Below are 14,294 nucleotides of genomic sequence, written 5' to 3'. Positions count from 1 at the left end.
TCAGGCTGGCTGGCGACGCCATATAAGCCCGCGATCATCGCGGCTCTCCTCAACAGAAACAACTGCAGCAACTTGTTGTAGCTTGGAATTTTTATTGCGTTTCAGAGTAGCTCTAGCGGATCGTAGACGTTCGAAAGGTCGGGCACCTGTGATTCTCAGTAGATTCTTTGTGCATTAGCGGCATACACAGCAAAAACATGAAGACGTTTATCGGTTTGGTGCTCGTGGGCATGGCCATGGCAGCCCCCCCAGCATCTGGCGGCCCCGAGGCCGGAAAGCCACCTACGATCGAGTGGGGTAAATGCAGCCAGCTAAAGCCTTCCGACAGTGAGCGCATGACGAAAGCTGCCGTTGTTGAGAAGTGTGTGCAGTCTCTACCACTTCCCGAGGCTGGTAAAGCTTCGCAGGCCGAGATTGAGAAGCATCGTGAAGATGTGACCACCTGTGCCCTTAAGGCTGAAGGGTGGTTCGATGACAAGGGTGTTTACAAATTCGATCGCGCTCGTGATGAGATTAAGAACAAGAAGCTTGCCAGCGATATTGAGACTCCCGTTTTGGAGAAGCACGCCGAGTGCCAAAAGGAGGCTGGTGAGAAGCACACGAGTGACTATATCAAACAGGTTCAGCTGTACCAGGCATGCATGGACTTCAACATCTCGCAAATCTGCGGTATTAAGGTTGTATCTTAATTCATATTGGCAGGTTTCTACTAAGTCACTACAAGGCTGACAACTATGTCGACCAAAGAAGTATGATTGACTGAGAATATGGACGAATGAATTTCAAAAAGATGAATAGACGAAGGCATGGAGAGCCAATGACTTTTGCTTGTTAGTCCAACTACAACGACATTTGACATTTTCTAGTAAAGACGATAATAATTTTGCACGTCACCGAAAGAATAACTGAATATGACAGTTCCAATAACGACCACAACTATAATTACTTCTACATTATTGTAGCAATAAAAATTATAGCAATATTATATGCAAAAGGTATTTGATCACGAGTCTCGCCCTTGTCTGTGACGCGCCCTATTATATTGATTCCGTTCTGACCTATGCTATGACTCGGCTCTTAGACTACATCCACCTATTAAAATTCACCATATCGGACGCTAGGTGTGTAAAGTCACCTCGGCTGTTACGAAGCGCGAGTGTTTTAGTACTACTCAAAGCGCTAATATATTACCAGAACTACAGGCCAATTCTCGTGATGCTGATTTCACAGACAGATTTACTTTCACACGCGAAATGACCAGAACATGTAAAAACAGAAATTTACAATCTGCCGCAATATCTGCTTGCCTGCCTGAATCGGACAATGATTCGCAAAAGCACAACAACAACAATAGCACAAGTGAAACCGATCTAGCTCGGTCTAGCAACTTGAAACTATTGAGAAGAGTATGATGAATAATTTTGTGAGCAACAATAAAGTAAAATGCTCAGTGATAACTTCCAAATCTATTGTAATCCTTCGCACACTAGGTATCCTACGTGAAGCTGGTCAAGCAGGACCTCTTGATCGCTCCATAGGTAGCGTTACCATCGAGCAAATAGTCAATCACGCTAAGCGGCTACAGATCTAATTGCAGCGTTTTCATCTCTGTGATGCCGGTAATCGATTTCGTCGTACTTGTCCTAAGGCATGTAACACTATGCTATGCTAGCCCGTGAACTGTATTACTTCGTTTTGAATTGTGCCCGCCATTCATTTCGTGATATTCGTATACTTTCTTTTTCCCGCCTAAATAGCGATGGTTGATCAGCGCTCATTTGTGCGTTCGGCAACCAGTCTGTTAGCTAACCAGGCGAGCCGGCAGACGGGCGGGCGAGCGAGCCAATGACGATAGAATCGAATAGACAACCCCGTCGTGATAGTACTTCCTGATTTTCTCGATCCATTAAACTACGGCAAGTAACAAATCGATATCTTTGATTATATGATATTAACTATGGTCACCAGTTTTGCTATTGTTGCTGCTATTGGTAACAAACGAATTTCGTATAAATCTAAATTATAAACGGGTCCATAGGGTTTCTGTAAAAACGCTCAACGAAATGCACAAGGCTCTTGTCGTTACGTAACCTATTGGTAGAACGAATTGAGTGGAACGTGCGGTAAGTACCAGTATCAGCAATTTCTTTAATTATTTACTGAAAAGCATTAAAAACACTGAAGAATTATGCCTCCTATCAGTACAAATTTCTTTATTACGCTTTGTTTATGTATGGTGCCAGCCGGTGCCAGGCTTATCGTCAACTTTCTAATCTGTGCGGTCCCAGTAGCACCTGGCTGAGCGCAGCTCCCTCTAAGTGCACAGATCGATGTTTTAGCCGTTTTCCTTATCGCAAAACGCGACTATTTTGATTTGACATTGAATAATGATGTTACACGATCTTTCTGTGCCCACCCGGTAGCTTACTCCAACGTTATGTTGCCCAACTTTGGCGACAAGTACACGTAGTTCTCTATTGTAACGCCTCAGTATCTATCTGCTACTATCTACTACGATATACTACTACTTATCTACCATCTACTACTACTATTACTACTATAAAAGCTATCTTCCTCGTTCTTCATGGATTGTGTTAAAGACTCACAAAGTCAGATAGTTCAAATTATCTACAGCGCATCTTGAGCATTTTTTCTCGTCAACCACTTTTGGCCACGTAACAGTCTGCTAGCGAAATTTTCTGATGCATCGCCAACGAGATTCCACTGAGGACTTTCAAGGACATTTGCAGTTAATTTCCAACGCACCGCCAACACTGAAATGAACCGGTAAACATTGATTAACGTTGCATGTCTTTCCCACGTAATATCAACATGTCAGATTTATTTTACACGAATACAGGACGATTAGAAAAGCGCTGGCCTTCGTTAAATAAGCGGAAAGGTTGTGCGCCCTTTGACCCCTCTATCTTATTCGATTTTAACTTACAGATCGTACAAAGACATCCTCAAAAAATAAGCCAAGTTCACAGCGCGTTTTGCTCATTCTGTATACGCACTGACTAGCTATCTCAAATGCCAGCAATCGACTGTTTAAAGAGTAACTTTCTGACGAACTCATCGTAATCTCACCTCTTCAATAAGCCGCTAAATATTATTAGCTAATGACGTGGCCTTTCTTTGTGTCTTCGATTTTTTTTATTCGAAATTATAAGGCCACGCAGCGTATAGTGTGTTGTAGCCATTAATCATCGTTTCGTCCAACTGTTTACGATGGCCGACTACTTAAATTTGGCCAGGCAGAAACATGCTCAGACGCTCATGGTTGTCCTTAACACCGACTATTTGAGCACTCGTTTCGTAGTCTGACTATGCTACTGCCTCGGCGATTCTCCACGTGAGGTTTACACAAACAACGTTATCTTCTGGCTGTTACTTTCAGTTTTTACAGTACTTGTCATTACAATCGGCTTTCAAAGTAACATCTTCTGTTTATCACCGAACAAATGTCAGTCGCACACGCTAATGGAGCAAGCATTTGATTCCTACTGAATGACCTTGTCACAAATCCACCTGGTATGATTCCACGTAATTTATAATGTTTTATCTAAAAATTAGCGTCGACCGCCATTTAGCTTCGGCTATTATATCAATAAGGCGGATATGTTCATTGAATTGCAAGCCGGAACGGTTTTTCATCGAAACACCACAGGTAATTACTATACATTATCTACACCAGAAGTGTACGTATAATGAGAAAAACATATTGCCAAAACGCTTTTGAGATCTTCCAGTACCCTATATTATACCATCATGTCTACTTGCTGAAAGCAAGTCTGATTCGCTATTTGTATGTTGTCCAAATTTTCTACGGACCGAGTCGTACACCGAATAAATCAATTCCAATATAACAGATTTCGCGGGACTATTTTCTCTACCTTCTTTACTATGGGTTAGGCGCTGCGGACATTTAAAGATAAAATTAAATTGTCACTTTTCTGCTGAGGTATAGGAGGAAGCTACTGTTACTAAGTCATTCGTTCATGTATCGATTTTTCAGCTAGTGTATATTGTCTCACGGTCGCATAAAGAAATTCCCTACTGGCGTCCGCCCCGTTTAAGTTTGTGGCACACGCTTCCCATCCGGTTTGCGCTTGTTTCTGATACGAGTCCACAAATGTACTGGAACAAGTAAAATTATACAAACATGGAATTGCTGATAGTATACGATGACGCCAAACGAGACAAATCCGTAAATTGCTTAAAACTTTAACTGACGAAAAGCAAAAGGGAGTTTGACAAAAAAAATCTGAAGCCAGCGCCCACAGCGACAAGCAAAAGGGATAGCCCTAGAGAATAATATGTGACGGCCATTGCAAAAGAAAGAATAGAAAGACTGTATGATAGTAAAGACAGGATATAGCAGTGTACTAGAAATGCTCAGCTGGTTAAGCACGTACAAAAACATACACTAGAGCATAGATGAAAGTCCACGGAAAATGCCTCTCCTCATGTCGCTGTGCGTAGTACTACTGTCGATGAGATGTCTCTTGGATGGTCAGTGCACACTGAAATCTTGTCCAGACATCGTATTACATGAGGTTGTAAGACGAGATACGCCTCCGGAAGAAAAGCAAATTAATACATAAAGGTGTAATGGGAACGCTCGTTTGAATGCTCAAACACGATTTTCTGTTCAGTGAAAGATAGAGGAATCTGTTGGTTTATTTGCTTGTTTGTCATAGCAGCCCTTGAACATTTGTGCCCAAGGAGCACGTAACAGAATTACAACAAACAGTTTTGTTAATTGAAGATGTCACAGGTGATTCTACCAAGAGCTAATGTCAAGTTCAACAAGCTAATCACAACTGAATTATGTAATATTATGCATTGAATAATAAGTTTTAATTATGAGTGACCAAGCTTTGTTTTTGTGAGGCTGCTAAACAGTGGGAGATGATTGATCGTAATGTGACTAGACAAATATCCGATTTTATTGCATACTCATATGTAATGATAAAGTGATCCGTCGTTTAAGTACTATACTTATGCTTCATAAGCTATCCCCGTTCGAAAAAAAAATAAATTGTTTGACTGCGAGAGACAGACAAATTTTATTTAAATATTTAGGTTTAACAAACGTATACACTCCAAGGGAGACTAACGAAGTTAGTCTCTCTCGCTTTTTAAAAACTTACTAAGTTTTTACAGGAAAGCTTTCTGGATTTTGACTTTCTGGGCATCTCTATTCTATAAAATTTCACTTGAAAGCCCGTAGGCAATACTTGTAAAGAACGCTTTAGTAGAACACGTAACATTTCGAATCTGCATTTTTTTAAAATAATAATAAGGTAGATAATAGCATAATATATTTTTTCTTTAACATATATATATATATATATATATATATATATATATATATAATGATAATATGTTTTTCTTTTTTTCGTTTTTCTTTTTAATGTGTATTTAAGTAAGAGATTCGCACTGAAACCAGACTAAGAATACGGTACATATCTTACAAAATTAGAGAGAAAAATCGCATCTATGGCGTGGCTCGCGCAATCCTTTCCACACGCTGTGTCAATTGTTTTGATAATGCCCAATCTTGAGGCGTCGCACATTGACACTCGGCGTTAATGTGCGACTATTCAATCATCAATCGAGACTATTCTGGTCTCACAGTCTTACAGGTACAATGACGAGTCAGCTAGACATATCCTCTGAAAAACATTGGGCCATCATACATGGTATCCTATTTATCTAGTAGTATTTGTGCAGGATATCATCCTCAACCTATCTTTCGCGTTCTACCGCGGATGCTTCCTTTATTAGTAAGCAAGCTTTATATTTATTTGCGTGGTAGACAATACATGACAAGGGGCTCTTTCCTTTGTCTTTCTTAGGCTCTCACAATTGGCTTGTCGTTACATAGTGAACCCGCTGTTTGTGCCTATGCTATGTCCAGGAAAGAAGGAAGACCTAATAGACCCGCCACACCCTACTGATTCGCTTGCCCCCTCCAAACAGTTTGTTCTGGACGATCTTGGTAGTCTACAATGAGAAAGGCGATAACTGACTTTTCCACTACCTGTACACTTTCGCTATGGCTGGCTGATTTATACTACTAAAACTACAGCTCCTTCCGTTCGCACTGGTACAAAATACATAGCAATATCTGTGTAATTTTTATTTTGACCTCTACCTTTATACTGCACCTTTTCTACTCTGATAGGCGCGCATATAGTCGTACGAATAAATACGGTTTCGAGAATAGGTAGCGGCGCCTATCAGATGGGCGTTGTTCAAGCTATGAACTGGTGCAGCGCCTTGTTGAAAAATTTTTGGAAAAGAACATCTGGACGCTTGGGGTAACCCGACGCCAATGAAACGACCGACCGACATACAATCGACAAAGGCAAAAGCCTAACGTAGAGATAGATCTAGAGACTTAACTTGCCCGTCCCGGTGCTCCGTTGCTCTATTCACGCGACTATCGTGGAGAAAATAAAACAGATCTTTCTAGAGAAAAGTAAAAGACAGGAGGCAGCTAAGCGGTCGGTGTTTCATTTTAGGTGTAACTCCTTTGCCTGTTCCATCATCAGTTTCTTACGATAATATGGGGACAGTACTAAAGTGTGTGTACGGCGTGTTCTTTGGTGTTTTTATCCTGACGCACCACTCTATAGCTTCAACAAAATCATCTGATAACAAAGCGAAGATTCCTCGTATTGATCTTATTGACAAAGCGGTGCTAGCACTTAAAAGCGCGTTCTTGCGAGCTCTCAAGCAATGTGATAGCTCCTGCAGGGCTGATCGGAATGCTAAGCGTGTGGACGGAGACATGGAAGAAGCTACGACGCAGGAGGCCCTCGAACTTATAGCAAAGCTAAAATCTGGCCAAAATGTTGATTTGGGAATTGTTAGTGCATGGTTAGAACAAGCTGGAGATATCCAGAGGAATTACTTCAACAGTGTCTTTAGATACCACAAAGATGGCGATGTGAAAGATGCCTTGTTCTACCTTGACATAGGTTAGTACTTTTTGTTTGACGAAAGTTCGCACATCTAACTCTGAGATACGATCATCTGACTATCAATCTAACTAAGGTTTGTCGAAGGACATATATTCTTACGAGGCCTGTGTGGTTCAGCATCAGCAGCGATCTAACCATTAGATGAATTTTTCATCCGTACCCATTATCGGCAAGTATGTAGTAGTGAAGTGCGTCATATTCTTTAAAATTTGCAGCTAGATTGAGGAATATTGCTGGAATTTTATTTTCGAGGTAGCTTTCCTGCCGCCTCGCATGTTTGTCGATATTGTTGCCTATATTTAGCATCGTCAGATATTAGTATTCGCATATGTCCTTCAAAATGATTTTAACAGGCATCGAACGTGGAAATAACTCTGTTGCTGCTGATCTGCCAGCATTAGACTCTTATTTCAGTTTAAACACATCGAAGTATGATGATGACAGCGATATGTTTGTAGCAGCATTCAGCTTGGTCGCTAACGTTATTTTAGTTATGCAGTTCCGTCCATCCAAATGAGGATAAAAAAAAGGAGCAGTGGAATAACTCAGTTAGACTAACTTTTGGATACAAATATCACATGGTTAAAAGTTTAAAAAACTGCCCTTTATAACAGGTAGCTTCGCCTATTATTGGATGAAGTATTTATTACACCTAATTTGTCTGAGTCCAAAGGAAGACTTCACTAATTTCATGCTGTTATAATCAACGTAGGTGAACCTCACAAGGCAGCCAAAGAGCTCCTGTCCAATCAGCGAGTTCTTACGCAAATCGTTGCAGACTGCTCGACGTTCCTTGAAACGGCACAGGGCGGCCGTGGCGGAATCCCGTTTAAGTTACTTTACCAGCTAACAGACTTAACGCCATATCATATTTTTTTCGGATGCCTGCACAGGTTTGTCTCTTAATTAGCATCTTTCACATTATGTCGTTTCATGTTCTCGGTGCCAAGTAACGGCTGCTAACGCTTATTCTAGTATATCAAAGAAGCTGTGGAAGGAGCATTCTTTTCTAAATATAATAGTAGTTATATTGTTATAATGCTTATCCCTTACACGATAGACCAACTCGTGTGCTTTATTGAAGTCATTTGTGAATGCAGTCACTGCTTAAAAAGAGAAAAATGTCGTCGCTTTTTGACGCCATACAAGGTGACTTAAGATTTAAATTGAAGACTTAAAATCTCTCAACCTAACCTAAAAACAACAAACTGAGTATTCTTCGAATTTTATTCTGGGTAGCAGTGGTTCTGCTGAATAAGAAAGCCTGTAGCGTATGAATGTAAGTATGAATTCCAATTTATGTAACACCCAATACATACATGTTTTAGTTAGAATCAGTTGAACGGTCAGAAAAGTAGCCCTCAAAGGAAGGCTGCCGCTATAGCGAAAGGGCATATCTTGTAAATTCTTTGTTAATTTTTCTGAAGTGCACGTCGAACTTCTACTGTCACGCGGTTTCTATGTCAGTCAACAAAGAGCTATTTTCGTCTGTTGGTAACAACTTGCACTTGATTTTCGGCCTGGCATGTTTCTACTATCGCTTAAAGCTTACGATATTCGCGAAACAAATTGTTTGCGATCTAGGCCACGCTCAAACAACTACTGAGACAAAAATGTTTCGAAAATGTGCTCTTAGTGAAAGGAGGAGCCGAGTAATTAATTGTCTGATGACTGACTAGGGCTTGTGTCTACAAAATTAGTTAAAATGAATTGCCTTGCAGCACAACTGGCAGAAATAAGGAGCCTGCCTGTGCAACAGTAATGAAGTCCGCGTTCGAAGCCAGTTTTATCGAGCTCCAGGACACCCTTTCGAAGTTCTTCACCACCGAGATGAGCGAGGAAGACCTCTTAGGTTTCTAAGAAATAAAATGATGAAAATTATTTTGTTCCAATGTATATCTATCTACACTTATAGTATACATATATCTTAAACGTCAATTTCATTTTTCAACTGTCTATCATATGACCATACATCATTCTGTTTTAAACACGATAAAATTCTACTATATTTAGCCGAAACTCATAAGTATCGTTGAAAATTTTAGCTAATTGTGTAGCTAAATAAAGTTTCTACTACTCCAATTTGCTATGTTTTTCAAAACCTTTTTTTCGTGTGTGTGTGCATAATATGTCTAATATTAACTTTCTTCATTTTTAATACGTGTGTTGTGGCCGTTAAGTGAAGGCTAATCGTGCCTAGACAAAAGCGTGATGTCAACAACGCGCGCAATGGCATGCTGTCATAAATCAATAAGCACGACCGTTTCGATGCGATACTGGTATTGTACTCATAATTATGTGTATCATGTATAGATGTAATAGACTTAATTAAGATGTTAATTACAGTAAAATTGATAACGGGCACTATCAGTCACTTGCAGTGTAGTTATTAAACTCTAAAACTGTATGATTGACAAATTAGACAAGTAAAATCAATAGAAAATAAGAAGTTTGCTAAACAACATTGCCCTGAAGCCAAGAAATAACGCAATTCCAGTTCGAGCGAGTTGTTGTTATTATCTGTCGCTTTAGCAGAGCTGGCTCCCCACATAACAATTCGATTAGTTTATCGTACTGGCCTAAAACTATAATGTTTGCCTCTAATGTGGAGCCTTGAACGCGGCTCCAAAACGAGAGCATCATAACTAGCGTTATGTATGGAATGCACACAATAAAGCCATTGTCCAACAAGCTTCTAAGAAGAATAGCAGTCATTCAGTTGACTCGCATTCTGTAGGACTTCTTGCCTCTTATTTCGTCCTCCCTTCACAATCTGCCCCGTCAATCGTATGCAAAAGTACTTTAAAACAGGAATTTGCGCCCTACATCAGCGTGAATCAAAAATGTTTCATTTAACCCTGTCTCCCGTCTGACACAATGCAACCTCTACCTTCATACCGTCATGGCTACTTCTTTTAAACGCGAAAGTCATACTCCTTCTTTATGAAGCGATAGTATATAAGTGCGTTGGTACTGTTGTTTTATTTAAGGCAACTTCTTTCCAAAGTCTGACATTAGCAAAGGTAGTAGTGGAACATTGGTCGACAAATAGAATATGGTTTAATGGCAGTTTCAGCTCAATTCTGCATTTGTATGTGCCAATAAATCTACGACATGCACATTTTATTCAGGAATACTGAACATCTGTCTAATGAACTGCTGTAAGTCTGATCGCATTCTAGCAATCAGATATTTCTCGAGCTAGCGCTACGGCTCTGTGTTTTTTTGGTAACCCTTATACACCTGAGAAATCTCGTTGGCAACAGATAATATGTAAAACATCGCCAGATATTAAAGTGACTCTCTTTAACTACTGCAAACATTAAATATAATGTGTAATGATTCATTTTTTTCAAGCTATACCCATTTCAAGAGATGTCCCTTGCCGAACTTATCCTTTAAGTTGAATTGGGATCGCAGGGTTCAAAAAAAATCTGGAAACAACGAGCATTCGGAACCAATTACTTTCGAGTGTATGTTCTGCAATGACTGAGGCCTGGTACCTTATACCTTATTTTTACTAATGTTAAAACTTGCCTCGATGCATGTATTCGACACATGTATAAAGACGCCGATGAGATTAGGTTAAAAACAAGACGTTAGAAACATCCCGTTAGAAGTGCTCGTGATCTTGGCCATGTGTTCAGATATCTATGAGAATCTACGTTTTCATAGTGTGCTTCCACAACATGGTCACTCCGACTTCGTACAGTTGCTGCTGTTATTCTGATTATTTATTGTGGTGCTGCCTGTCGAATCGCATCTCCATTTGCTCAAGTACATGTGGCGCGTAGCGTACCACTAATGTGACGGTACCCTGAGCTTGCTTAAGCAACTCCACGGCTCGTTCATGGTTTTCGCCTTCGACGGAGATGCCATTTACAGCAAGTAACTGGTCACCGCGACGGAGCCCCCCTTGCCGTTCTGCCAAGCCTGTAAACAAAAACAGTTGGAACCAGAAGAGAGATGGCATTACAATTTACCTATTTTTATAAAATGTGCGCTCAATAAAAAATAATTTTGGTTTTGATCTCATCTCATTTAAACGCTGCTAGCTCATGGAAAGAACTAATGTTTTTTTTGACCCTTCATGGTTTACCCCTTCTATTCGGACATTAAATCTATTTCTTGGTTAACGAAAGAGGCTATTCATTTATAGACTCACTTTTAGATTTCTACTTCTTCTCTTAATTGTTGTTTATCGTTCACGCCGCGCTGCATGTATTTGAATGGTCCAATCGAGCAAAGTTTGGGCTATAAGCCAAACGCAGTGAAATGTCATTTATAACTTATCAGAGTCCAGGTGACTAAAGCCATCCTGGCAAGCCCTTAAAGCAATGCTAAACAGCTGTTGGTGCTTGTCGTTCAAGGGACAACCAGTTAGGGAGAAGTTTGCCAAAGCCTTATGAGGCCTAACATTGTTACGTAACAGAATTATTTTGAGACGCCCTCTATTTGTCCAAGGTGTTTTTTTGTCAATCTATTGGCTTAATTTGGCAACTTGCATCGAGTAAAAGTCTGTATTAATCGTTTCACTAAACAGTGTTTAACGGGCCAGACCCTTCAAGTTGTGGCAAATACTCTAAGGCGCCTATTGGAGGCTTGCCTGAGATTGGGGCTTTCACATTATACATTAAGCTTACTGTGGCACTGTCCAAAATGTGATTTGAGGCTTTAAGCGAAATGTTCATCTATAAAGCGCTGAGACCAGTTGTTGAAAACAGTTCTCTTCAGCCTCCCGAGCGATGCTCGTCTAATTAACTGCACTTTTCCAAGAATGGGAGTCTATCTATTCATCAAGTGCAGAATGGAGAATCTCATTTTCCCTAATAAAAAAAAGTAAACAAAGTGCAGGTTGTTAAATTCCTTTTTAACCATTTTTGTATGCGCACGTTTTTTAATCTTATATCTTCCGTTATTACGTATTTTCTGTGTAGACATAAATAAAAAAGCCGCAAAGAGCACCTCGTGTGTACAACGATTGATAACTTAATCAAATTTATCAACAAATGTAGCTCACAAAATAGAACGCACCGCCAGGTATGATTCGTGAAATGTAGATCGCCGAGTTCTGCTCTTTGCCACCCATTACATTGAAACCGAGGCCTTCATCCGTTTTCGGGAGTCGTACCACTCGCGGTTGCGCTCGACCTTCAGACGCAGCAAATGCCGCCACAGTTGCCTATGTGCCAACAGTCGTAAAAAGACACAAAGTAGAAAGACATGTTTCAGCATATCCATGTTTTTTATAACCACAACTTGAATCATTACCGCTTTAAACAAGTTCCCATACCCCTAACAATCTCCAGCTCATAGCACGATACACAATATAATCACGTTAAAATGTAGGTGAGGTGATGAAAGCATAGCTGCGTTTTTGAAGTCATACGTTATGCTTTTTTCTTCCTACTTAAGTACTACCCAAAAAGATCGAAAGCTTCGGTCACGAGTTCTAAAAGTAGTCGGATCTTGTTGTTAGATACCTTGGCCGTGGCAGAAGCTCTAATATCAGCGCTGGCAGCTGGCCCAGCGCCCATATCTGCAGTACGATGCACTTGCTCGTACACTTGACGCACAGCGGCTAGAAATTCCGAGTTGAGGACCTACATGAATTTAGAATAAGAGCTAACTAGTCATACGATATATTATCAGTGATAAATTAGCATGTGTTGGATTTGATAAGACAAACATAGGCATAGAAACCTCGCCTAAACTATTTACTCCAACATAAAAAAAAGAAGAACTAACAGAAAAGGTTGCACCGTAAACATATGCATATAAAGTAATCATAGATAACCATTCCATAGTAAACGAAGTACCTGCTCAAGCGCTGCAAGCTTCTCACCGCCGGCACCTGATCTTTGAAGCTTTTGAAGAAGTTCCACAGCTCGGTTAATATCTGTGAAGCAAAAAACAGCGTCCATATCAACCGTGTCATTTCTGGAGCTAAACTGTTTGTTGAACGTGTCAGGGGCAATCTACCGGCCGAGGCTCAAATATTCTCGGCTTACGCACTGGCTAACAGTGGAACGATTGTGTCCAGGAGGCATCAGCATTCTATATGAGTTTAGAACTTGTCGTTTCCAATAAAAGAAGTGGCGTATGTGCTTTGCAAAATATGAATTGTTTATCTTCATAAAAATACGCATAATGTGCGTTTTCCAACTGGATTGTCACGAATGACGATTACGCTATGTTTGTAATTCCTACAGATACATTAGCTACATTCTTCAGCTCACTTAAGTTGAATTTATACAAAAGACATTTAACGAAAGCTACACACGGAATATGGTTTTAAAAAAATAGGGCATTTTTTCTAATTTTACTCTGGAGTCAAATATTGTTAAACTAACAACAAGTTTTTTCTAATCAAGCAAACGCAGCGAAAACTAATTCGAGCGCATACACGTGTGCACGTATCCAAACAATGATCATGTGTAGCAATGCACAGACGTTAAAGCCTTAATGTATATTGTTAACGATATTATTTTAAATGTTGTGCTCCAAGAAAATACTCAGGCAACGTCTTAGGAATAGATTGACATTTTTTGGCCAACTTGACATTCGGACTAGCATTAGTCTCCATGCCAATAGAAATGGCACGTTTCTTAAATTATTCAATGCAGCGTCCACATTGTTCCAAAGTAGAAACATATAAAATTTAACTACTGCACTTATAATCCAACGTAACACACGCACTGTGCCACACGAATCTTAATTAACCTTTTGTCGGCGGAGCAAAGATATTTCGTCACTTTTTTCTACTGGCACGCATACGAAACCGGAGCGTATAGTCTGTCAAATCGATGAATGGAAATTATGACCATCGCTCATAATATATCATTTACGTATTTTTTTAGTTAACAACTGCAAGGTTTAGAATATGTGTTGAATCAAGTAGATGAGGCAAGATTTGAAATACTTTACAAATAAAACGGCATTAGTAAGTTCGAATAGATGTAGAACTGAGTCAATTTTATTGTTATTGATGGAAAAATGTGTATTCGAATAGTTTGTCACCTCGCTCAAGGTTCAGCGATTCTTCCATCGCAGCCATGGTGATTGTTCACTCTTCAACTGTGGCCCGACGAACTTTATCAGAATCACTATGAAAAAAAAAACACAATCCAGCAGTGAATTGAGCAGGCCCCACTCAGCAAAAAAATCAGGAGATCATAAATTTTATCTTCTTTCTATGAAACTGTTGTTGCACTTGTCATACACATAAATATTGACCATGATCGTTCCACCTAGAAGCATACGCTGTTGACAGATTCACAGCAGATTAAAAGACGTCTG

General features: G+C 39.9%; 3 protein-coding genes across 3 annotated transcripts; 2 read left to right on the top strand and 1 right to left on the bottom strand.

Moving 5' to 3' along the window:
* Positions 1-22: 22 nt before the first annotated feature.
* LOC111243821 (uncharacterized) lies at positions 23-1,465 on the top strand. The gene has a single exon (XM_022789979.2). The coding sequence runs from the start codon at positions 198-200 to the stop codon at positions 687-689; it is 492 nt and encodes a 163-aa protein (XP_022645714.1). The 5' UTR covers positions 23-197; the 3' UTR covers positions 690-1,465.
* A 4,666-nt stretch (positions 1,466-6,131) lies between these two features.
* Positions 6,132-9,077, top strand: LOC111243819 (uncharacterized). Its single transcript, XM_022789975.2, has 3 exons — positions 6,132-6,992; positions 7,708-7,888; positions 8,717-9,077. The coding sequence occupies exons 1-3, from the start codon at positions 6,578-6,580 to the stop codon at positions 8,853-8,855; spliced, it is 735 nt and encodes a 244-aa protein (XP_022645710.1). The 5' UTR covers positions 6,132-6,577; the 3' UTR covers positions 8,856-9,077.
* On the bottom strand, positions 8,209-14,289 carry veli (L27 and PDZ_signaling domain-containing protein veli). Its single transcript, XM_022789978.2, has 5 exons — positions 14,016-14,289; positions 12,815-12,894; positions 12,479-12,598; positions 12,030-12,177; positions 8,209-10,928 (listed from the first exon to the last, which is right to left on the bottom strand). The coding sequence occupies exons 1-5, from the start codon at positions 14,050-14,052 to the stop codon at positions 10,726-10,728; spliced, it is 588 nt and encodes a 195-aa protein (XP_022645713.1). The 5' UTR covers positions 14,053-14,289; the 3' UTR covers positions 8,209-10,725.
* Between the last annotated feature and the right edge of the window lie 5 nt (positions 14,290-14,294).

The sequence above is a fragment of the Varroa destructor genome, unplaced genomic scaffold (genome assembly GCF_002443255.2).
Source record: "Varroa destructor unplaced genomic scaffold, Vdes_3.0 BEIS01000002.1, whole genome shotgun sequence".
Lineage (NCBI taxonomy): Eukaryota > Metazoa > Arthropoda > Arachnida > Mesostigmata > Varroidae > Varroa > Varroa destructor.
This window is presented reverse-complemented; position numbering and strand designations above follow the sequence as displayed.